We start from the raw sequence: 24,551 nt of genomic DNA on the forward strand, positions 1-24,551 counted from the left end.
CCTTTCTTTCTTTCTCCCTGCCATTCCCCAAGCCACTGCCACAGCCGCTGCCATCGGGGAACAGGACCCACCAATGGATAACAGGCCCCAAAGCTGACGCATGCTCTCCCTGACGTCAATTCTGCAATCGGAGAGGAAGTTTCGCCCAGCCAGGCAGCGATTGGCTGGCCCGAACTTCCTCTCCGACTGCAGAATTGACGTCGGGGAGAAGAAGACTTATCGGCTCGATAGATTAGATCGCCAAGACAAAGTGAGTCCTGGGTGATCGACTCACTTTGCCTTGGCGAGCTACTGGCGCCCCTGCCTCGGGCCCCCTGTCAGCTCCGGGCCCCTGAATTCAGGACTGGTAGTACTGCCCTGATGGCGGCCCTGCAGCACACCAGGCAACATCTCGCGGCACACTAGTGTGCCGCGGAACAGCGGTTGAAAAACACTGCACTAGACCATCAGAGAGCTTTTTGGAGCATTAGGCAAGCCAGGGGAGGGGGCACATTGGGATTTTGGGTCCAGGGCAGGATAAGGCAGAGAAGGGAAGCTGTAGACACCCCTTTTCTCAACTAACCCTTCTGTGCTGCCCTTGACCTAGGACTCCTTTTACGAAGCTGCGTTAGCGGTTTTAGCACACGCAGCTTTTTAGCGCGTGCTAAATGCTAGCGTTAGCGTCTAGCGCAGCCGGCAGTTTAGCGCTTGCTATTATGCGCGTTAAACCGCTAACACGGCTTCGTAAAAGGAGCCCCTAGTGAAAGTGTCCAGTGCAAAATGTATGTGGGAAAATTTTTTTTCCCTTTCAAACCATACTTAAATGTGGTCTGTGCTAATGGTTTCAGCTCAAGTGCTGAAACCATTTGTATATGTATACTTGGTATTAACAGCTATTAACACTGGTAGTATTTTTGAACATGAGCTCAAAAATGAGATTTACAGTTATTATTGCTATGCAAGTGAGCCATTGATGGTGTCCTGCATATGGATGTACTAAGCCAAGCTCATTGATAAATACCTTATGCAGTGTTTTATTCTTCTTCAGTGGTGCTTCCTCATTCTCCTCTGGGAAAAATATGTGCTTGTTTTTAGATCCTATTGGCCTGTGCATGTCTAATAATTTTGACTTAAATTTCACGTCCTTCTCCAGGTACTGCACTTTCCGGCAACTGAGCTGTGAAATTCCACTATACCTACCAACACACAAAGCAAGTCAGTCAGGGTAACAATAAATGTTGACAAATGACTTCCAAGGTCTCAGATAAACAAGCAAATTGCCATCTACTGAGAAAATGTTTAAATAAGGTAACACCACCACTCCCTAAAAATTATTCTGCTTCAAATCTAAGTACATTACATCTAAAACAGCCATATTAAAAATTCACAAACTTTAACAAAGATTGAACAGACCTAACAGACTGTTCACCACAATTAGATCACCTACATATTTGATATACAGCATATAACCACATTTTTATGACTTAACAGTTCTTTGGATAAGAAAGCAAAAAAACACAAAAGGAAACATTGCAAATACAGTGATAAAAATAAAGGGCTCCTTTTACTAAGGTGCGCTAGCGTTTTTAGCGCATGCAGGATTTTAGCGCGTGCTAAACCTGCACTACGCTTCTAGAACTAAAGCCAGCTCAATGCTGGTGTTAAGGTCTAGCACGCGTTATTCTGTGCATTAAGGCCCTAACGCACCTTTGTAAAAGGAACCCAAAATTATAAATTAAATCTAGTAGTTACCTAGACATAAGCATTAGAGAATGACACGGGGAAAAATCTGTCCCCGGCCCCGGCCCACCGTCCCCTTCACCGCCCCGTCACTGTCACTGCCATCCCATTCACCGCCCCGTCACTGTCCCCGCAGCATCCATATAAGTCTCAGTACTGCAATATTTAGCTTATTCCTTCCTTTGAAGTGGCACTCTAGAGGGCGCTATGGAATGGATAATGAACAATATGTGTTTGTGGAGTATTTTGTGAAGTTTTTCTACAAAAGCGCCTGCCAGTGTTCAGCGCGGGGTGCTGGGGAGATGGGATCATGGTAGTTGAGGCTGTGTAGGAGGCGGATAGCTGCATTTTGGACCCGTTGGAGGCGCTTGAGATCTTTTTTGGTTATTCCATTAAATAGGGAGTTGCAGTAATCCATTCTGGAGAGGACATATGCGTAGAGGAGTTGGGCTAGGTTAGGTGTGGAGATGTAGGGTATGATCTTTCTCAGTTGGCGGAGGTAGTAGAAGGAGGTAGAGACTACTTGGGATATGTGGGTGGATAGGGATAGGTGTCCGTCTAAGGTTACTCCTAGGCTGCGTACTTGATCTGTTGCCGTTAGTAGAGTGAAGTCCCATGATAGTGTTGGGCGTGTGTATTTGGTGTTTTTTTTCCCTGATCCATAAGAGTTCGGTCTTAGAGGCGTTCAGTTGTAGTTTGTCATCCAGGTTTTCATGTCAGAGAGGCAGTGTTGGAGGTTAGCAATTTGGGACGATGTAATTTGTGCAAGCCGCTGGAGCCTGCGAGCTCAGTCCCCAAACAATCTCGCTTCTGTGTTCCTATTTTCCCCATTTCTAATATCTCCCCTATGTGGCTGGCAGACAGGAAGCAGAGGGTTGGTGTAAAGGGCCACTACTCGGACTGGCAAGGGGTCACGAGTGGGGTCCCTCAAGGGTCAGTGCTGGGACCGCTCCTGTTTAACATATTTCTTATTTCTAATCTTAATGTATATTTTCTGTAAACCGCTTAGAACCTAACGGATGTAGCGGTATATAAGAAATAAATTACATTACATTACATTACATATTTATTGACGACCTGGAGGCGGGAACAAAATGTGAGGTCATCAAATTCGCAGATGACACCAAACTATTCAGCAAGGTTGAAACCACGGCAGATTGCGAGGATCTCCAAAGGGATCTTACGACACTGGAAGAATGGGCGAAAAAGTGGCAAATGAGCTTCAACGTGGGGAAATGCAAGGTCATGCATATAGGGAGAAGGAACCCGATGTTCACTTACAAAATGGGGGGATCAATGCTAGGGGTCAGTAAGCTGGAAAGAGACCTGGGAGTGATGGTAGACACGACATTGAAGGCATCGGCACAGTGCGCCACAGCCTCGAGGAAAGCAAACCAAATGTTAGGTATCATTAAGAAGGGTATCTCGACCAGAACGAAGGAAGTCATCCTGCCACTGTACCGGGCTATGGTGCGCCCGCATCTGGAATACTGTGTACAGTACTGGTCACCGTACCTCAAAAAGGACATGGCAATGCTTGAGAGAGTCCAGAGAAGAGCAACTAAACTGATTAAGGGTATGGAAAACCTTACATACACTGACAGACTGAAGAAGCTGGGGCTGTTCTCCCTGGAAAAGCGGAGACTCAGAGGAGATATGATAGAGACCTTCAAGATCCTGAGGGGCATCGAAAAGGTTGACAAGGACAGATTTTTCAATTTGAAAGAAACCACAAGAACAAGGGGTCACTCGATGAAATTGAAGGGGGACAGATTTAGAACAAACGCAAGGAAATTCTTTTTCACACAGAGGGTGGTGGACACATGGAACACCCTTCCGGAGGCCGTGATAGGAAATAGCACAGTACAGGGTTTCAAGAAAGACCTGGATAGGTTCCTGGAGGACAAAGGGATTGAGGGGTACAGATAAGAGTAGTGGAATTTTTAGAGATAAGTGTAGAGGTAGGTATAAAATTAGTCAGGGACCGCTGCTCAGGCAATATGCCTGATGGGCCGCCGCGTGAGCGGACCGCTGGGCGGGATGGACCTCTGGTCTGCCCCGGCGGAGGCGACTACTTATGTTCTTATGTTATCTGGCATTGCCCCCTCGTGTCCATAAACCATCCCCATGGCATGTATGTCCCCTTTATGTCTCTGTCCCCATGCACATAATTTCCCCTCTGTTTCTGTTACCTTCCTGTGTCCAGATTTCCCCTCTCTTCCTCTTCCACACCAATGTGTCTCTTCTCTTCAACCCCATCTAGCTTCTTTCCCTCTTTCTTCCCCCCCGCTGCTTCCCCCTCCCCTTGCCTGTCCTCCCCTTTCTTCCCTGCTGTAGGTTTCTTTCTCTCCCTCTTCATCCCCTTGGCCCAGAATCTCTTTCCCTTTCACTCCCTCCTTCCTAGTATGAGCCGGGAACATGTCCAGCAGCTCCCTCCCGCCTGATTGCAACGTTCCGTCAGCTCCCTCCCTCCTCATCACCTTAGATGCCGAGTTTGCCGCCTTTCTTTTTTCGCCCAGCCACATGCGTGGCTGCTCAGTTGTTCAATCTTCTCCTCTGACGCAACCGGAAACAGGAAGTTGCAGCGGAGGAGAAGATTGAACAACTCGAGCAGTCACGCGTGCTCGGCTTTTTGAAAGCGTGCGGCTGGGCGAAAAAGAAAGCCGGCAAACTCTGCATCTAAGGTAAGGTGGAGGGAGGGAGATGGCGAAACGCTGCAATCGGGTGGGTGGAGGCTGCTGGACCGCGCGATCCTTGATTGCCTCACTGCGGAGACAAGACAAGAGGAGGTTGACAAAATAATAAAGAATGTCATAGGGACATGGGGCAAATGAATATGCATGAGATCTATGTGCATGCACTACTTTTAATGCATATTCATTGGGGAAATCCTGAAAACCCGAATGGATTCAGCCCTCAAAGAGGGACTTTGGGGACCCCTAGGTTAGATGATCAATATGCTCCAAGTTCTCAACTCAGTAAGAAGCAAATCAAGGCCCATAAACCTTGGTGAACAGAAAAATCTTGAGCTTGGAATTGAAAACAGGTAATAAGTGTTCTGGGTGTAGGTCAACAAAGATAGAATTCCATAGAGTAGGACCTATTATGCTGAAGTCTGTCCAATAGTTACATGCATTATAAATGCATGATTACATTAAATTGTATTTTTTCTTTGATATTTTTGGGCCCCTAGACTTTTAGAAGTCCATTCAGTATTGTCCTTAGGGTCCAACTATTGAACTGCCGTCAAAGCTCACTCCAGCCTATCCAAACCATCTTGTTATTTGCGGGCTACAGACTGTAAAAGTCTGTCCAGCACTGTCCTCTTGTTCCAAATTACTGGAGATCCCATCGAAGCCCTTCACACCCCATCCTAAACCAAACTGCCATATACAGGACACAGATCGTGCAAATCTGCCCAGTACTGGCAGTAGTAGCAAGACTTGTGACGGATAAGAGGAGTGTCCTGATATTACAAACCAAAATAAGTAGGACACTAAACTTTTACAAAGTGATCTTTTAAATATTAAACAATACCCAACTCCCTCCCCACCCCTAATCTGTACTACCATGAGGCAGGCATTCAGAAATCCTAGGCAGCTAGAAAAAAAATCTGCCATCTGGACACCTTAAATTTAGATGTATCAGAAGTGGGTGTGGCCAGGTAAGGAGGATGAAGTTAAGCAACCAAACATAACAATAAAATTGCAGGCATGTTGAATCCACCCAGCACACTAACGGGTCCTTTTACTAAGGTGTGGTATCCGATTTAGCACACTCTAAACACTAACATGTCCATAGACTATAATGGGCGTGTTAGCGTTTAGCATGTGCTAAATCGATTAGCGCGCCTTTGTAAAAGAGGAGGTAAGTACCAGAAGACCAACAATTTCAAAGAAGAGTGTCCCAATCACCTCTCCACCTCATGCCTCCCTCAAAAATTCTCTAGCCAGCAGGGCAGGATTAACCAATAGGCCAAAGTAGGCACGTGCCTAGGGCCCAAAATGGTCAAGGGGAATGGCGATGGGGCTCTCCAGCATCGATTGGCAACGCGGACCCGTCCCCGATTGGCAACGCGGGCCCCACCCCGATCGTCAACGCAGCTCCCCCCATTGACGGAAAGTAAGACAAGCAAGCAACGTGGGTAAGATAGGCAACGGGAACTGTAATTGTGCAAGCGGTGCTGCTTGCCTAAAGCTTCCCTCCGACGCAGCTTCCTGTTTCCGCCTGGGCGCATGGTGGGATGGGGCGGGGCAAGGGGCCCAGTGTACTTGTGTGCCTAGGGGCCCTCAACAAATTAATCCTGCCCTGCTAGCCAGAGAACAGAGTCTCAAGGTCTTTCCAGTTTAGCACCTACTATTGCTCTTTCAGCAGCACTACTAGCATTACTGTCAATATAACAGTACCTGCTAAGACTAGAGAACCTTAATACGATGTCCTTCCAGCTTATCTAGGGAACTCTGAGATGGCAGGTGTTTGGGGCTGGGAACATACTTACTATGTGTATATACAGTAAATGTTCAGGCAGGTGGTGGTTCTTTGGCGCAGCTAAACCCCACAATCATGTTTTGATTTGGGAGGACAAGGACATAGCCAGCATCAGGTAGCAAACCTGAGGCACCTTACATTTGAAAATTTAGGTCCTCGTATGCAGTCCAATTTTTTTAAGATCCTAAAGAGAGCTGAATATTGGAGAATATAGGGTACTTAAATATAACCAGGATATGTGACTTCTATAAATATGCTGCCAAAATTCACATTCTTGAGGACTTACTTTTGCCCTTTGCTGTATTTGTATCCCAGCACAGAACAGGTTTCTTCTAGGACTGTAGTAGGATTTTCTTCTGCATCTAGTTCATGGCTACAACAGACACAAGACAACAGGGTCACATCTAGGAATGGACAGAACAAAGCCTGTTGTGACTATTTTCCTATGGCTCTCAAGGCACATCTGGACTACGGAGAGTTTAGTAAATTCTCCATCAATTAAATCTTTATGGCACCAATTACTAAGCATCACCATCAGAAAAAATTAAAATTGGTGACTCTTCAGTCCCAGCTAGAAGATATTTTGAAACACTAGGGGCTCCTTTTACTAAACTGTAATAAAGCTTTTTACCACAGGCTGGTGAGGTAAATGCTCCAACACTCATTCATTTCCTGTGAGCATCGGAGCATTTACCTCACCGGCCCATGGTAAGAAGTTCTACTGTGGTTTAGTAAAAGCTAGCGTAGATTATTCCAAGACAGGAATTGCTAATGATGGATTTTCAGATGGGAATACCTAAGAGCAAATTAAAAAAATAAAATCTACAGCTGAATAGTGCATACATTAAAAGAGAAATTAGACCTTACCTGTCGATTTTCTTTCCTCAAGTCCCTCCAGACGTGTAGGTTTATTTCTCCAATCAGCAGAGACTGAGAACTAGTGGTTTGATAATATAACCCTATAAGGTCCCTGTGCAGGCCATATCAAGTTAGTATTTCTATAACAAAGTAATTTAAAGCGATAACCCTACCCTCTATCTATCACTTAGAAGGTACTAGAACTGCCCTTAACAAGCTCGCAACAGACTCACATAATGAAAAAATACTTGTAGTAAAAATGCAAAAGGAAGCAAACAGCAATTTCCTTAATTCATTCTACTGAACAGTTTGGCAGAAAAATCACAAAATGGCCTGCAAATTTCTTTCTAGGTCTGGGTTCTACATTGGTTTGGAGACTCAAGGAAAGAAAATTAATATGCAAGATTTAATTTCTTATTGTTCCTCCAGAAAAGTTCAGGTGTGTGAGAAGTACCAAGCTGTTAATTAATAAGGGAGGGTCCTTGACATGCCTTCCTCCCAGTAGTTTAGCTCCAGAGTCCATGCCCTGTCTCACCTGATCATCCAATCTATAGTGTCAGAAAAAGGAGCACAGAGATAACCAGGTAGTCACCTCACATATATCTTGGGACAGAATCAAACTACTGTATATTCCACCCAGAAAGATATTTGCGCTTTGGTGGAATGAGCCAGCAAATGGAGTGGGTCAGGATCTGGCTGAGTGTAAGGTGACAGAGGATAGTGGTTAATTGAGATTGCTTCGAGGAAAGGGATGTTACCAATTGTGTGCCAAAAGGTTCAGTTCATGGGCCTGTTCTTAACATTTTTGTAAGCGATATTGCTAAAGGACTGTCTGGGGATCAAGACTTTTTTAGATGCATTAGTAATAGGAAGAAGTGCAGAAGTGGTATTATGAAACTCAAAAGGTTTCGATACAATGGCTCGCTCGATACATCGCTCGATACAATGGCATAACAACCAGAACACGGGAAGTCATCATGCCATTGTATCGAGCGATGGTGCGTCCACATCTGGAATACTGCGTACAGTATTGGTCGCCGCACCTCAAAAAGACATGGCGGTACTTGAGAGAGTCCAAAGGAGAGCAACGAAAATGGTAAAAGGGCTGGAACACTGCCCATACGACGAGAGGTTGGATAGGCTGGGGCTCTTCTCTCTGGAGAAAAGGAGGCTCAGGGGAGATATGATAAAGACCTTCAAGATCATGAGGGGCATAGAGAGGGTGGATAGGGACAGATTCTTCAGACTGAAGGGGACAGCAAATACGAGGGGGCATTTGGAGAAACTGAAGGGAGATAGGTTCAAAACAAACGCAAGGAAGTTTTTTTTCACCCAAAGGGTCGTGGACACTTGGAATGCGCTACCGGAGGAAGTGATCAGGCAGAGTACGGTACAGGGATTCAAACAGGGATTGGACGGATTCCTGAAGGATAAAGGGATCATGGGATACTGAGGGAGGAGCTGAGATGTAACACAAGTATAGAAAGCTAACCAGGTAATGAGTATAGAAACCAAACCAGGTCGTGCATGTGCAAGACCGGAGGGTTAGGACTTCGATAGGAAGACAGGACTTAAATGAGAAACCAAGGTGGCAAGGGAGCCCCTTCTGGTGATACAGACAGGTCGTGACCTGTTTGGGCCGCCGCGGGAGCGGACTGCTGGGCAGGATGGACCTATGGTCTGACCCGGCGGAGGCACTGCTTATGTTCTTAGGTGAAGGGGTGAAATATGCAGACATTGATATCAGGCTGAATTGCTTAACAAATATTTTTGTTCTGTATTCACAACTGAAGCACCAGGAGCAGGATCGCAGAAGATAAACACAAACAGGGATGGAGGTGTGGTAGACTGTCATTGATTTTCAGAGGATTGTGTTCGTGAGCAGCTATCTAAACTAAAGGTAGACAAAGGGATGGAGCAGGATGGTGTACATCCAAGGGTACTGAAGGAACTTAAGGAAGTTCTGGCAGCTCTGCAAATGTAAGGAAGAATTAGGGAACTACAGGTCGTCAAGTCTGACTTCTGTGGTAAGTAAATTAATGGAAACAATTTTAAAACAGCGAATAGTGACATTTCTGGAATCCAGTGGATAACAGGACCTGAGGCAACATAGATTCACTAGTGGCAGGTTTTGTCAGAGAAATCTGATCAATTTCTTTGACTGGGTGACCAGAGAAATGGATAGAAGGAGTATGCTAGATGTGGTTTATTTAGATTTTAGCAAAGCCTTTGACAGTACCGTATTTTCACGCATATAACACGCGCGTTATACACGTTTTTTACAAACCGTGCATAACCTTGCGCGTTATACGCGTGAGCGCGTTTTATAAAATTTTTTTTACATAGTTCCCCCTCCCCGACGTCCGATTCACCCCCTGCAGGACCGCTCGCACCCCCACCCCGAAGGACCGCTCGCACGCACCCGCACCCCCACCCCAAAGGACTGCTCGCACGCACTCCCACCCGCACCCCCACCCTGAAGGACCGCTCGCACCCCCACAGCCTCCCGACCCCCCCCCTCAACACGTAGAAGCTCCTACCGGTGTCCTGCTGCTTCCTCTTGGCGGTCCCGGCCCTTCTGTGAGCCCTGCATCTGCGCTGCTTCGTCTTCCGGCGGTCCCTCCCTTTCTCTGACATCAGAGAAAGGGCGGGACTGCCGGAAGACGAAGCAGCGCAGACGCAGGGCTCACAGAAGGGCCGGGACCGCCAAGAGGAAGCAGCAGGACACCGCCGGTAGGAGCTTCTATGTGATGAGGGGGGGGGGTCGGGAGGCTGTGGGGTTGCGAGCGGTCCTTCAGGGTGGGGGTGCGTGCGAGCGGTCCTTCGGGGTGGGGGTGCGAGCGATCCTGCGGGGGGTGAATCGGACGTCTGGGGGGGGGGGGCATCAGGCTTTCAGGGTGGGGACAGGACTTCAAGGGGGAGAGGAGAGTCGGGGCGGGGGAAAGGAGAGTCGGGGTGGCCAGAGGAGAGTCGGGGCGGGCGAAAGGAGAGTTGGGCGGTGACGGGAGAGTCGGGGCAGCATGCGCGGTATACAAAATTTTTTTAACATATATGTCGGTTTCCCGCACGCTATACCCGTGTGCACGTTTTACACGGGTGTGTGTTATCTTCGTGAAAATATGGTATTCCACACAGGCATCTAATAAACAGACTGAGAGTCCTCGGGATGGGCCCCAAAGTGACAGACTGAGTCAGGAACTGGTTGAGTGGAAGACAACAGAGGGTAGTGGTCAATGGAGATCGCTCTGAGGTAAGGGATGTTACCAGTGGTGTGCCTCAAGGGTCAGTTCTTGAGCTTATTCTTTAACAATGCCACTTCAGATCTGATATCTACTAACTATGGCATCCCACAAGAATCGATATTATCTCCCCTACTATTTAACATCTTTCTAGCACCTCTGCTGACTCTCTGTCAATCTATTGGGATGATCAATCTATTGGGAAGATCTCTGTCAATCTTACGCGGATGATCTGCAACTCCTGCTTCCACTAGACATATTCTATCGAGGAATTCCAAAATATTAATAAGAAATTAAGCACAATTTGACTGGCTTGATGAAAATAAACTAGTAATGAATACAGATAAAACAAAAATAATACACTTCCCTTGGAAAGAAGGACTAAATCTTACCACCTCAATAAACATAAATAACATCCAACTGCAGGAAGTCACTATGATTAGAGTTCTAGGGGTTATTCTGGATCAAAAATTGACATATCATAATCAAATTAGCGCAGTAGTAAGAGGTTGTTTTCAGAGGTTAAGAATGATTAGATCATTCGCCCCTTTTATGGACCCATCATCACTGAACACTCTTGTACATTCGTTGATCATTTCTAAGTTAGACTATTGCAACTCGCTCTATAAAGGAGTAGCTCTTAAAGAAATCCGTCGACTTCAATTAATTCAAAATACCTCAATTAAGATTATAATGAATAGGAAAAAATTTGATCACGTGACACCTCTTCTTAAAGAAGCTCATTGGCTTCCAATTGTTCATAGAATCTCCTACAAAATAGCAATATTAACATTCAATATATTAACAACCAAAGTTCCATCATTTTTAGAAAGGTACATTATTCCATATATTCCTACTAGAAGTTTAAGATCTGAAGACAAAAACCTTCTAGTAATTCCTTCACTTAGTATGATAAATACAAGACAAGATACGATTTTTACAGTCACAGCACCCAGAATATGGAATTCCCTACCATCATTTATTAAAGAAGAAAAATCATTGAGTAAATTTAAAGGACTGTTAAAATGCTGGTTGTACAAGGATGTTTTTGAGACCTAATTATCAGAATCCTTACTGATCCCATTTGATGCTTAAACTCATTAATCCTCTTTCTTAGGCTCTGAGAATTTGGGGGGAAAAAAAAGTTCTGAATTTTTTTCTATACTTTTATAATTACTTTTAAACTTTCTTACCCTCCATTTGTATTTTCCTTATATGTATTTTTTACTATACTTATTGTAGTTCTCCCTACTTCCCTTATGTATTGGTACATCAGGTCCGTTTGTGTTGGTTGTAGTTAATAATTAAGACCCTGTTTTTAATTGTAAATTGCTTTGAATTAATGATATTGCGATACATCAAAATTTTAATAAAACTTGAAACTTAACATTTTTGGAAGCGATATTTGGACCTATTCTTTTTAACATTTTTGGAAGCGATATTGTTGAAGGTAAGATTTGCCTTTTTTCAGACGATACTAAAATCTGCAATAGAGTAGACACTCCTGATGGTGTGAACAACATGAGGAAGGACCTAGTGAAGCTTGAAGAATAGTCTGAAATTTGGCAGCTAAGATTTAATGCTAAGACATGCAAGGGTGTGCATTTGATTTGCTTTATTACATTTGATATACCGCTTGTACGTAAGTATTAAATGGTTTACAACACTAATAGAAATGAGGGATACATCTTTCAGTCCAAAGAGATTATCCCATCGGGCTCACAATCTAATTATAGTAACTATGGAAGAAGTATTTAATTACATGCTAGAGAAATATGAAGAGAAAGAGGTGTAATGTAGATACAAAAGGTGTACAAAAAGGCTGAGTCACATAAAGAAAACTACAACAATTACAGAATTAAAGCATAAATAAAAGAAAGAAACAGAAAAAAAATTAAGCAAACCCAGTAAAAAATTAAATGAAAGAAAATTAAAAATAAGATAAAATGTACTCCTGTCAATCTCAGCTTCCAAGATCTATATACAGGCCAGAGTCACTAGAAAAGCTCATCTGCCAGAGTTTCTACAATTCTGACACAGTTGGTGATGAATGCAAGCTGTGTCTCTCTCCTTTTTGAGATTTGGCCTCCAGAACTGAATGTAGTGTTTTATACGAGGGCATCATCTCTTTCAACTAGTTATGCACCTCCAAAAAGATGGGTTACATAAAACTGAGGGAATGGTACAGTTTAGGGAGTGAAGAACTTTTGTAAACAAAAGAGGAACAGGGCTTGGGTGTGATAGTATGTGATGATCGGTGGCCAACCAGGTTGAAAAAGGAGATGGCGAAAGCTAGAATGATACTAGGGTGCATAAGGAGAGGTATGACCAATAGGAAAAAGGGAGGTATTGATGCCCATGTATAAGACTTTGGTGAGACCTCATTTAGAATACTGTTTACAATTCTGGAGACCGCTCCTTCAAAAATATATAAACAGGATTGTATTTGTCCAGAGGGAGGCTACTAAAATGGTCAGTGTCTTAGTCATAAGGCGAATGGAAGACAACTATACCATTTGGGGGTTGAGCGGCTCTTAAGGATCTGCAAAACCAGAAAATTGATGTTCTGCTGAAGAAGTCTTTCAAGGTGTCAGCCCTGGCCTTGCAGGTGACTGCGGAGGTTATGTAGCAAGGGTTTGTCTAATTTGGACTCAAACTACCAAAAAAATTCTTGATGGGAGACTCAGAAGATGTCTTAGAACAGGTGCACCTGGGGATGGTGTCCATGTTCTTAGCCAGTGCCTTATATGACCTGATCCACACCGAATAGAAACTTAGAAACATGATGGTAAATAAAAGTCAAATGGCTCATCCAGTCTACCCATCCACAACATCCACTGTCTCCTCCTCTCCCTAAGAGACCCATGTGCCTGTATCAAGCTTTCTTGAATTCAGACTGTCTCCACCACCTCTACCAGGAAACTATTCCATGCATCTACCACCCTTTCTGTAAAAAATATTTTTTTAGATTACTCCTGAGCCTATCACTCTTAACTACATCCTATGCCCTCTCATTCTGGAGCTCCCTTTCAAATAAAAGGGACTCACCTCATGTGCACTTATGCCACGTAGGTATTTAAACTTCTCTATCATATCTTCCCTCTCTCGCCTTTCCTCCAAAGTGTACATATTGAGATCTTTAAGACTGTTTCTTAGCTACTGTTTGACACCAAAGTATCAACTTTGTGCAGGTAAAGCATCTCCTCATACTCCACTGTGATTGTGACCTGCCTACCTAAAACTTAAGATTCCTTTAGGTAGCTTATGAACTCCTTCTAGTAACGGATCCTCTTTAGAAATTGCCTCTGAAAGGGTCACTTCACAGATCTTAAGGACTGCTAAGACTTGCACTATCAAGGACACCAATTCACCTTAGTAGAAAATTCATACCATGAAGGTATCTTCAACTGCTGGAATTTCCCCTTCCACCAGTGAATCCCTTCTGAGGTCTGTGGAAGGAATCTCCAATTTTTCCAGTGAACCCACAGCTACCAAAAAGACCTACTCATCCAAATCCAGTCAGGTTATCAGGATAGCCCTAAAGAATATACATGGGGATGATGTCTGTCACCTCCATTATATGCAAATCTCTCTCATGCATATTCATTAGAGCTATCCAGAAAACCTAATTGGCTGGTGGTCCTCCAGGACAGGGCTAGGACTATACTATTGAGATCTTCAATTTCTGTCTCCATACACTTTATCAAAAGATTATTGAGCTTTTAATAACTGGCCTCTGAACCAATTCCATCCTGTTTATTTTTGAAGATGCCATCTCCAGAATTGTATCCAGTAAATAGGGTCTTACAACAGACTTTTACAGAGGTGTTATCACCTTTTTCCTGCTGGTCATTCCTCTACCCACCTTTGCTATCACCTTTTCTACCTTAAGATCAGATATGATTACACCTAGGTCTTTCATCCCCTACACTGCACCACTCCCTTTGGTTTTTGCAGCTCAAATGCCCAATCCTGCATTTTTTAGCATTAAATTTTAGTTGTCAAATTCCACATCATTCTAGGTCTCTCCTCATGTTGGTATCATCTGCAATATGTAATGTAATGTAATGTAATTTATTTCTTATATACCGCTACATCCGTTAGGTTCTAAGCGGTTTGAAGAAAATATACATTAAGATTATAAATGAGAAGTAAGAAGGTACTTAAAAAATCACTTACAAAAATACTAACAGAATGGAACCAAGAAACAAATTTTGTGGTACACCACTGGTAATATCTCTTTTCTCAAAGTGAACTCCATAAATCACTATTCTCTGCATACTTCCACTCAACCACTTCCTAGTCTAGTCAGTTTAGTGCAGGGAACAGAGTCCCTCCTTGAGGGCCGCAATCCAGTCGGGTTTTCAGGATTTCCCCAATGAATATGCACTGACAGCAGTCCATGCACATAGATCTCATGCATATTCATTGAGGAAATCCTGAAAACCCGACTGGATTGCGGCCCTCAAGGAGGGACTTTGAGACCCCTGGTTTAGTGCCAGTACCAAGAGTGCTCAGCGTTAAGATGCCTTTGCAGAACTATGTCAAAGGCTTTGCTAAAATCTTACTTGATTCAGCTCTCTGATCACCAAGTACAAGAAGCCAGATTCATCCGAGAAAACCTACCTCTAGTAAGATCATGTTGCCTTGGGTCCTACAATCCAACAGATTCCAGAAATTGCACTATCCTTTGCTTTAGAAGTGTTTCTACTCAACATATAGGTCAGAGTAACTGGCCTATAATTCCCAACCTCCTCTTCACTGTTTATGTAGAGAAGGACCATATTCACTCTTCAGAACAACCAAAATTTTATTAAGTTCCTTCAGTATCATCAGGTATATCCTATCTGGACACCACAAGGCAGTCAATACACATGAATTACATAGGCTGCAACCTGCTGGAAAATGCAGGCAATGTAAAGCTATTTTGGAAAAGGATTCCCAGGGTCACATTGTGCAGATTTGGTGGGGTAGGGCATCAAAATAAGGAATAAAATGTTAATACCCAGAAAATAGGCACAGTATCCACAAAAAAACTTTAAACTCACAATAATTCGTGCCTGATACTACTGAAAAATAGTAACTCTCTGCATTAAATACCAGAGTATTCCAATCATCATTATAAGACTTTCTTGCACAGAATGGTCATTCCCTAAATAAGAGGTCCTCAAACTATCCTAAAAGATCTGAACCAGCACTTTTATGTCTTAGGGCTGTACTGAATATTTGTACTCAATTTGATTCGGTTCCGAATAGTGCCCTGAATATACAAGTATATTTGTATTTGGCCGAATAGTGATTTAAATTTGAATATGATTAATCCGAGGGCTCTGCTGTGCTAACTCTTGCTTAAATAACCATGCGATATCTGATTTCACATTACTTCTTTATTTGTTATGTTAAAAAGCTCAATGCTCATTATTTGTATTCAGTAATCATATTTAGCCAAATAGTAAAATATTCTATTTGGTACGGGTCTACTTCTTACCCCTTTTTCAGTTTTGTCAGTCTGTTTTTATGTGGTGGTTCTTCCTCATCTTCCTCCCCATTCTCTTCTCTTTTGATTGGGATTCTCTGGTCATTTGGCTTGCTTCTCGACAGTGGCTGAGAACCTAAGAAAAATGAAGACAACTCTGAATTTCTGTACAATCTACTTTAAAATATATCATCATGATTAAATAAACCAAGATAGCTATGATTTGACTGAACCTTGCGTAAGGGAGGGAGAACTCAATGTTCCTAAGTAACAAGAAGATATTCTGGGATCTAAAAAATGAACACACACACTTGGTATGCAAAGAGGATAAGAACATAGCAGAACAATAAATGAATTATTTGCTTCAGTCCTTACTACAGAAGAAACATCTTTTGTAGGTGATGATTGAGAGGAACTGGAATACAAGATTAAAGAAACTATATAACAGGAAATCACTGGGACAGCAGGATGTTCATTCCAGAGTTCCAAAGGAACACAACTAGAAAACAGCACACCTATTACTTGTAACCTATCATAAAAATCTTCTTCCGTATCTAAGGACTGGAAAGCAGTCAATAACGCTCTAATTTTGAAAAAGGGCTCCAGAGACACCCAAGTGAGGTCTAACATATGCCAGATAAAATATGGTGAGACGTTAAGAAAAAAAATTACTGGTCACATGGTTTAATGTTCTAGAGACTGTGCTAATACAACACTATAATATTATATTCATAATGGATTAACCACTATAAGCTCCTTAGTATTCCAACTAGTCCACTGAAATCAAGGTATTATGAAACCCATCCCTTAGGCCCTCTTAGTTCTCTAACTGAACTCCTATTCTTGTATCTAAATTTAGGTGGACTAGTGGCCTCAGATTTAATTTAATTTAATTCTTATATACCGCTAATAACTGTGAGGTTTCTAAGCGGTTTACAAAAATGATGCATTAAAAGATACAATAAATAAAAATAAATAAGATAGGTACTTGGAAATTCCCTAACTGTCCCAAAGGCTCACAATCTAACTAAAGTACATAAAGACAGAGGTAGAGATAGAGATAGAAATGAATATTCCAACAAGTAATGAATAAATAAGTTAAAGATAGATTTAAAATAATAATTAAAGTAAATAAAAATAGAGATAAAAATAAGTATAGTGTCTCATCTTGAAAGAGCCCACGGAGCTGAGGATGTCCAGAGACATGTTAGCGATCTCGGTTGCGTGGCGGTTCACGCCCAACGAAGGGTGTTAATTTCCACTTTTTTCAATGCTCTTAGGGCTAGATTCACTAACCTGCCCAATCGTGACCAATCCAGACAGGTCTGATGGATTTTTCAATCAACAATATTCTAATGGGGGCGATCAGAGGAACGCCCCCCTGTGGCGACACAGTTTGCTAGTGTGCGATCCAGACGTATGCGCAGACCATCTGCTTTCCCTGTAGATGGTCTGTGCATGCGTTCGTGTTCCTTATTTTTTTTGGGGGGGGGTTGGGAGAGAGAGAGAGAGACCCCACTCGATCCCTGGCAGCAGCAGCAGCCTCTTTTTAAACTTTTAAAAAACTTTTTTTAAACCTCTCAACTTCTTTGCAAGCCCATAGTTTTAACCCGCTTAAACTCGTGGGTTAAAACCATGGGCTCGCTGTGCGGGGAAGGGCAGGAGATATTCAGGGGAGAGCAGGGCGGCGATTCGGGGCAGAGCAGGCAGGAGAGATTCGTGGCAGAGCAGGTCGGCGATTTGGGGCAGCAGAGAGCAGGGAGTGCAGAGAGCAGGGCAAAGAGAGGGCAGCAATGGAGCTGGAGAGTTGGAAAGGATGTTTGCAACTTGTCCCCAGCAGTCATTTCTTGGGTTGATCAGCCAGCCCAGTCGATTTGCAAAATTTGTTTTGTGAAACGCGTCCCTGCCTACTTTGCATGCCGTTCCCCTCATTTGCATGCACAGATCGGAATCAGATCGGCAGAGAGGTAAGTGAATTGGGCCGGAGTAAAATCGGGTCACAAAGGGGTCGGTACACGATCGGTTTGCTTTCACTAGCCCTTAGTTTTAATCATTGGCTTTCGACCACCAACCACCCACTTTTATCTTTAATCTCACTCAAAATTTTTTTTAATTATTTTAAAATATTTTTTTAAATAAATTTTTGTTCTTTTTCTTTTTCCTATATTCTCTAAAAATCCAAAGTGCTCTTATTTCTTTAAAAAAGTCTATATTCATTAGTCACTTTCTTTTTCTAATAGGGTCAATATCAACAGTCCTTTTCAAATTCTTTAAATTTTCAGCTTTCAATATTCAACGTCCTTCTTTTTCCACTCAGTTTCACGTCATTGGGTCTCATAATCCTATATATGGGAAACACTTTTCATACATTAACTGCATCTTCATGCTGTTATATTCTGGATTATTGATATCCTTTCTTTTCAGTACTTATCTGAGTTGCTTCAGTGCCATGCAGCACCTTCTTTAAGACGCCTTAGCTCAGATAACTGGCATACTCAGTGCCTAAGCCGCTTCGTTAAACACCAACCAAGAGTAAAGTGGGTGGTTGGTAGTCGAAAGCCAATGATTAAAACTAAGAGGGATGAAAAGCTGCTGCACAGGGGGATAGGAGGGATGGAAAGCTGCTGCACATGGGAGGAGAGAGGAAGAATTGTTGGACATGGGGTGGAGGAGATGCAACAATTAAATAGAAAGGGGTGACGGAGAAATCCTGAATATGGTGAAGGGGAGGAAGATTTGTTACACATAGGGTGGAGGGCAGGGAGAGATGGTGCATGGGGAGAAAAAAAGAAATATTGCATGTGATAATGGCTGGGAGGAAGGGAGAGATGCCGCATGGAGGGGAATAGAGAGGTTTGACTCAGGGCACAAGGCAGGGAGAGAGAGAGAGATGGTAGACAGTGGGAAAGAAACAGAAATATTGGATATGAGAGTGGAAGGGAAGGTACAGAGATGGAAGATGGATAGTGAGTATGGAGAAAGAAGGGAGGATGCAGTGGCATGCCTACTTGTTGCCAGGAACTTGCTCACTCTGCCTAGAGGGAAAAAAACACTGCACCTGCTGGGCTTTATCACTTTGTGTACAGGGTTTAAGTTGGGATAGATAGAGGGGGATAAGAAAAACAAGAGCAGTGGGTAAAGAATGGTCTTTGAGCAAGGTGGCACACAATTTGTTGAAAAAGAAAAAAAAAAGTTTTACCAATAGAAACCAGTTTCTTGAAGAACATGAACCAAAAGGATGAATGCTGTTTATTATCTGGAAAGGAAGGAAGTTAATAACTACTGCAGTGAACTCTGATCATAAGGGTGACATCCCTACATGCCAGCAGGGCACAGCAAAAGAACTTGCAAGACACAAACATACAGAAAGATGAACACCACAAAAATATAACTGACACAGAATTGCATGCATTGCAGTACTGGCCTGTTTTATAAATATATGCTCATACAGTAGCACCAAAACTGGCAAACAAGAAGCAGGAATTCATACAAATGTTTCTGAAATACCAAAGGCCAGCAAACTGCCAATGCAATGTTAGCGCACCAGCGATCTTATAATTATTTTAAGTGAGGCCCTGCTTAAAATCACCCCCAAAAAGTTTTCAAAAGGAAAACCAATTTAATCTCAGCACAGTAAAAACAAGATTCCCAACATGTAGCAGGAACAACAAGCTTTTCATTGTCTATTGGGAGCAAGTAGGATACATTTTCTGCTGCGCCTGTCCTGGCACAATGACAGAAAACATCGACCCTTTCACTGGAGCGGCACCATGGCTCATGAATGCTATTATCAGACCCATTACAGGGAGACGGCTCACAAGATTTATGAAGGAGGCACAAGTTTTCTAGGAAACACATTCGTATTTCTGAGTGCTACCAGCACAAGGAATGACGTAACGGTGGCTGGGGAGAACAAAAATGTGTTAAAATAAATACACATCACTCAAGACAACACTTACTCTCTAGTCTTAAAACATGCAATAAAAGATAGTGGCAAGGTCAGCACTACCGATATGTCCTTATTTAGATGTACATTACCAGAATCAATCCCAGCTGCGTGTACACTGACCTGGCTGATCTGTGGTTTCACATCCAGATGATGTACACCCTTTTCCAGTTCCCCCATCACTTGGCTCACTCCCATTTGGAGCACAAGGACATTGCCTTTCACCAGGAGTCTGGCTCAGCTGCTGATGGACATCATTAATAATCCTTAGAGCTAATTCGTCTTGCTCCATTTCCTCTGAATTCAGATTTATGATGCTAATCCTGTCAAGGACTTCATTGTACTGCTCATCATTTAGACAAGGACTTTTTCTGAAAGCAGTGTTAGACACAGGACTTGAGGAAAGTTCTGAGACATCACTAGATGTACCGATACAGTCTACTTTGGATGGGTCAGTGTGTATTTCAGATGTGCTAATGCTGGTGTTGCCATTACAGAATGTGTCAATGGTCCATCCCTGTGCTGCCCAGTACCGATACAACTCCCAGTACTGCCAGTACACTTCAGTGTAATGATGCTCCCACTCTTCCTTGGTGTTGGGACAGCTCCAAGGCTCAGGAATAGGGGCTGGCTCCACTGATGATGGCTCTGGATGCTTATCTTGCCAGCTTTGCCAAAGAAGTCCTTCACCGTACTGATTCCAGTATTTTTCCCAGTCTTCTCCAACACAGAGACTATTGGGGAATGTGTGGTCAGGGAGGGAATCTTCCCCTGTTGATGGCTGGCACTCTCTCGCAGGGTTATTGGGCAATGTGTGGTCAGTGAGGGAATCTTCCCCTGTTGGTGGCTGGCACTCCCTCACACGGTTATTGGACAATGTGTGGTCAGGGAGGGAATCTTCCCCTGTTGGCGGCTGGCACTCTCTCGCAGGGTTATTGGGCAATGTGTGGTCAGGGAGGGAATCTTCCCTTGTTGGTGGCTGGCACTCTCCCAGAGGGTTATTGGGTAATGTGTGGTCAGTGAGGGAATCTTCCCCTGTTGGTGGCTGGCACTCTCCCGCAGGGTTACTAAGCAATGTGTGGTCAGGGAGGGAATCTTCCCCTGTTGATGGCTGGCACTCTCCCGCAGGGTTCACTTCATCAATAGGTGAAGTGAAGTCGTCAGAACCAACCAGGCTACAATCTTCAGTCACTTCTTCTTGGGCCTCTCGGATAATTTGATTCAGATATTTCTGCTGTGCTTTCTTCTTTATTTTCTTAACCTTGGGTTGTTTATTAGACTTCTCTGAAGGCTGAAAACAGATTAAAAAAAAAAAAAAAGTAGTGTACAAAATAAACCAAAGAATGTGTGAACATTTCATAATGTCTATTTTTCTCTGATAGAGAGTTTATACCTGGTTACTGTTGTACATACATTAAAGATTTAGAAAAAGTGATTCATTGTATAGAAAGGAGAGTACCAAAAATACACATAAGTAAAACAAAATCAAAATGTGGTGTCAAAATCCACAATGACCAAATAATAAATCCTTCAAAGAGAGAGAGAGACATCAGAGTAGTTTATAGTAGGGGGATCGTTGGATCTCTTATAATGCACAGCTATTTCAGTTCCTGATCCTAATAATGGCTTCCAATCACATGAATCTCACTCCTTTAAACAAATTACAAAATCTCATATACCAAAAATATTAAATTATATGTAGAAATATCGTTTCACAAATCCATAAAAATAAAAAAATGTGGCACCAATCACACTTTTTGATTTTTATGGATTTGTGAAACAATATTTCTACATAAAGAGCCCTTTTTTTTATCAAACTGTGGTAGGGCCAGTGAGGTAAATACTCTGATGCTCATTCAATTCCTATGAGCATCGGAGAATTTACCTCACTAACTTGCTGTATAAAGCTCTACCGCGGTTTAATAAAAAGTCCCATAATGGAATATTAGGTTATTACCACAGTAATCTTCTTTCTGTTAGAAGACATAGGATTCTGTACTAAAGCTGTTATCTTCCTATAGTTGTGAACTTTGCAGAAGTGAGTCACTCATTTGTCCAACTCCTTCCCTTCAGCAGTGGAGAATAGCTCCCTCTTCAGTTAGTACCAAAGCAAGCGAATTCCACTGAAACAGAAGACAACTTATTTTTCCAACTCCTTCCCTTCAGCATTGGAGAATAGCTCCCTCTTCAGTTAGTACCAAAGCAATCAAATTCCACAGAAACAGAAGATAAGAGAAGGAAGGATATGGGGAACTTCCACGGAGACAACATACATTTCTGTTCTGCTCTGTAAATCATGAAAAAAGAACAATAATTAACATGAACTTGCAACTTAGAAGTATCCAGGAACCAACCTGCTATGTGCAACTAGCACTATCACTTAATAAACCCCAAGGTACAATAAAACTAGTGTTGCTTTAAGAAATGTTCTACTCTTATCGCCAACCTACTGACGGCATCCCTCGACTACAAGACTTTTAGAAAAGAAATTAAGACCATACTCTTCAAGAAAACCCTGCAAAAAAGAAATAATACCGCAAGCTCCAAACTCCATCTCTCACTAAAGCCAACTACCCCAAACAAATAACCTACCCATTTCTTACTCTCTCTGAAAATGAACAATTTTTATTTATTTTTTTATTTTTTTAAATTTATTTATTTTTGTAAGCTCTTGTTGTAATACATCCTAGATAATGCTTTTGTAATCCGCCTTGAACTGCAAGGTAATGGTGGAATAGAAATCCCTAATGTAATAAATAAATATATATATATATATACACACACACATATATATATACATACTTTTTTTTTAACATACTCTTCCAAATGACAGAAGTGAAGTCCCATGATGGACACCAGCAATGTCTGAGGCCGTAAACAGGTGAATCAGAAGTCTGCATAGGGCAGGCTGAACATAGTTCTATGTCTTTTAACAGAAAGAAGATCAATGAGGTAAGAACCTAATCTTCCATTCTGTTGCAAAGATGTCTAGGGAGGGACAGATGATCGTGCCAGTAGCACCGAGAACCCAAGCGGCATCCTCTCGGGCTGCCACATCTACTCTGTAGAACCTTGTAAAGGTATGGAGAGTAGATCAAGTAATCACTGTACAGATTTCAACAGGTGGAACAGACCGGGATTTTGTCCAAGAAGCAGCAACACTTCTAGTCGAATGTGCTGTAATAGAGATAGGTGGCAATTTTCCACAGGCAATGTAAGAAGAAATTGCCATGCGAATCCATATGGCAATTGAAGCCTTAGAGACTTGTCCGCCTTGTCTTGATTTGCACAAAAATATGGTCAGAGAGATAGAAATCATTGGTCTTCTCCAAGTAGTGAAGAAGGATTCTTTCTTACATCTAGCCTCTGCAAAATCCTGTCCTGTTTAGCTGAACTGGAAGGGTGAAAAGTGGGCAAATGAATCTCTTAACAGACATGAAAAGCCAAGCCCATCTTCAATAGGAAGGAAGGAACAGTTCAATAAAAATCCAAGAAAGCCACCACCAGTATAATCGCGCCAATCACGGCCTTTGGCTGTTTTCTTGAAAAACAAAAATGTTGAAAAAGGCATTTTGGAGGTGGGGGAACCTAATTCTAACAAGTGACAATTCAAAGAAATCTTTGCGGGTGAAGGGTGCACAAATAATTACAACTTCCAAAACACCTTTGCAAATTTCAGGGGAAAGAAAGAACCAATGTTTGAAAAGGGAGGAAAAGCCTGCCACATCCAGGTTTTTAAGTGGATAGGTTGCTAGTTAGGAGAAAACTCATAGGCAGAAAAAACTCCCCTTCATCAATCAGTTCAATCTTCAAAACAAAATGTAGTCACTTCAGTCTTTAAACTAATTCTTATAACTTGACTTGTGATACTTAACGTGTAATTTTTAACAAATTCACACAAACACTTAAAGCTAAAAATATTTCACTTATCTTCACAGCCCGCTCTACTGTTTGATTTGTCTTCATAAAACACTCCACTTTGCAGTACTGGTGATCACTAAGAAGCGGTGTCAAAGTCTAGTGTCCAAATTTAGCCCTGATGCAGCCTCAGCAAAATAATGACTGGTCATCGTCAAGGCTAAGGCAGGATAAAAGTGGAGTATTTTGTGAAGACAAGTCAAACAGTAGAGCGGGCTGTGAAGATAAGTGAAATTGTTTTTGCTTTAAGTGATTGTGTGAATTTGTTAAACTGCATGTTAAGTATCACAAGTCAAGTTATGAGAATTAGTTTAAAGACTGAAGTGACTACATTTTGTTTTGAAGATTGAACTGATTGATGAAGGGGAGGCTGATTTGGAAACGCTCAGGTTTATTATTCACATAAAATTGTGAACACACAACAATTAAAAGTCAATAAAACAAATTCAACTTGTGAAAACAAGTAGTCCCAGGTGTATACCAGTCTGTATACAATCAAATGGTCATCTATGTGCATATAAATCCACAAATGCAGAATATCAAATCAGCTGGCAACTGGGACTACTTGTTGTTTTCACAAGTTGCATTTATCCTATAACCCTCATTGGAGTTCCTTCTCTACACCATTTCCTGTAAATCGTGCCGAGCTCTACGATTGTGGAGATGATGCGGTATACAAACTTAAAGTTTAGTTTGGTTTAGTTTAGTTTAATGTAGTGGGACCTACATTATGGAATGCCCTTCCCATGTCTTTTCTTTCAACCTTTAAAGTATTATTAAAGACATGTTTATTCAGCTAGCTTTTAACATCTGATTTTAGTTTGCATTGACCCAGGGATCCTGTGACACACAGTAAGCTTGCTACTCTACTCTGCTGTCATTGTATTTCTTTTTCTTTCTGCGATAT

The 24,551-nt window shown here is 42.4% G+C and overlaps 1 protein-coding gene across 1 annotated transcript in view; it reads right to left on the reverse strand.

Annotated features, from left to right (window-relative positions):
- TGS1 (trimethylguanosine synthase 1) overlaps positions 1–24,551 on the reverse strand; it is a 133,626-nt gene that overhangs the window by 92,247 nt on the left and 16,828 nt on the right. Inside the window, exons 4-7 of the mRNA XM_033933639.1 lie at positions 19,850–21,017; positions 15,793–15,916; positions 6,494–6,580; positions 1,001–1,175 (exon numbers count right to left, since the gene is read on the reverse strand). Of these exons, the coding sequence (XP_033789530.1) occupies positions 1,001–1,175; positions 6,494–6,580; positions 15,793–15,916; positions 19,850–21,017 (1,554 nt within the window). The remainder of the gene's footprint in view (positions 1–1,000; positions 1,176–6,493; positions 6,581–15,792; positions 15,917–19,849; positions 21,018–24,551) is intronic.

This window comes from Geotrypetes seraphini, chromosome 2, assembly GCF_902459505.1.
Source record: "Geotrypetes seraphini chromosome 2, aGeoSer1.1, whole genome shotgun sequence".
Taxonomy (NCBI): domain Eukaryota; kingdom Metazoa; phylum Chordata; class Amphibia; order Gymnophiona; family Dermophiidae; genus Geotrypetes; species Geotrypetes seraphini.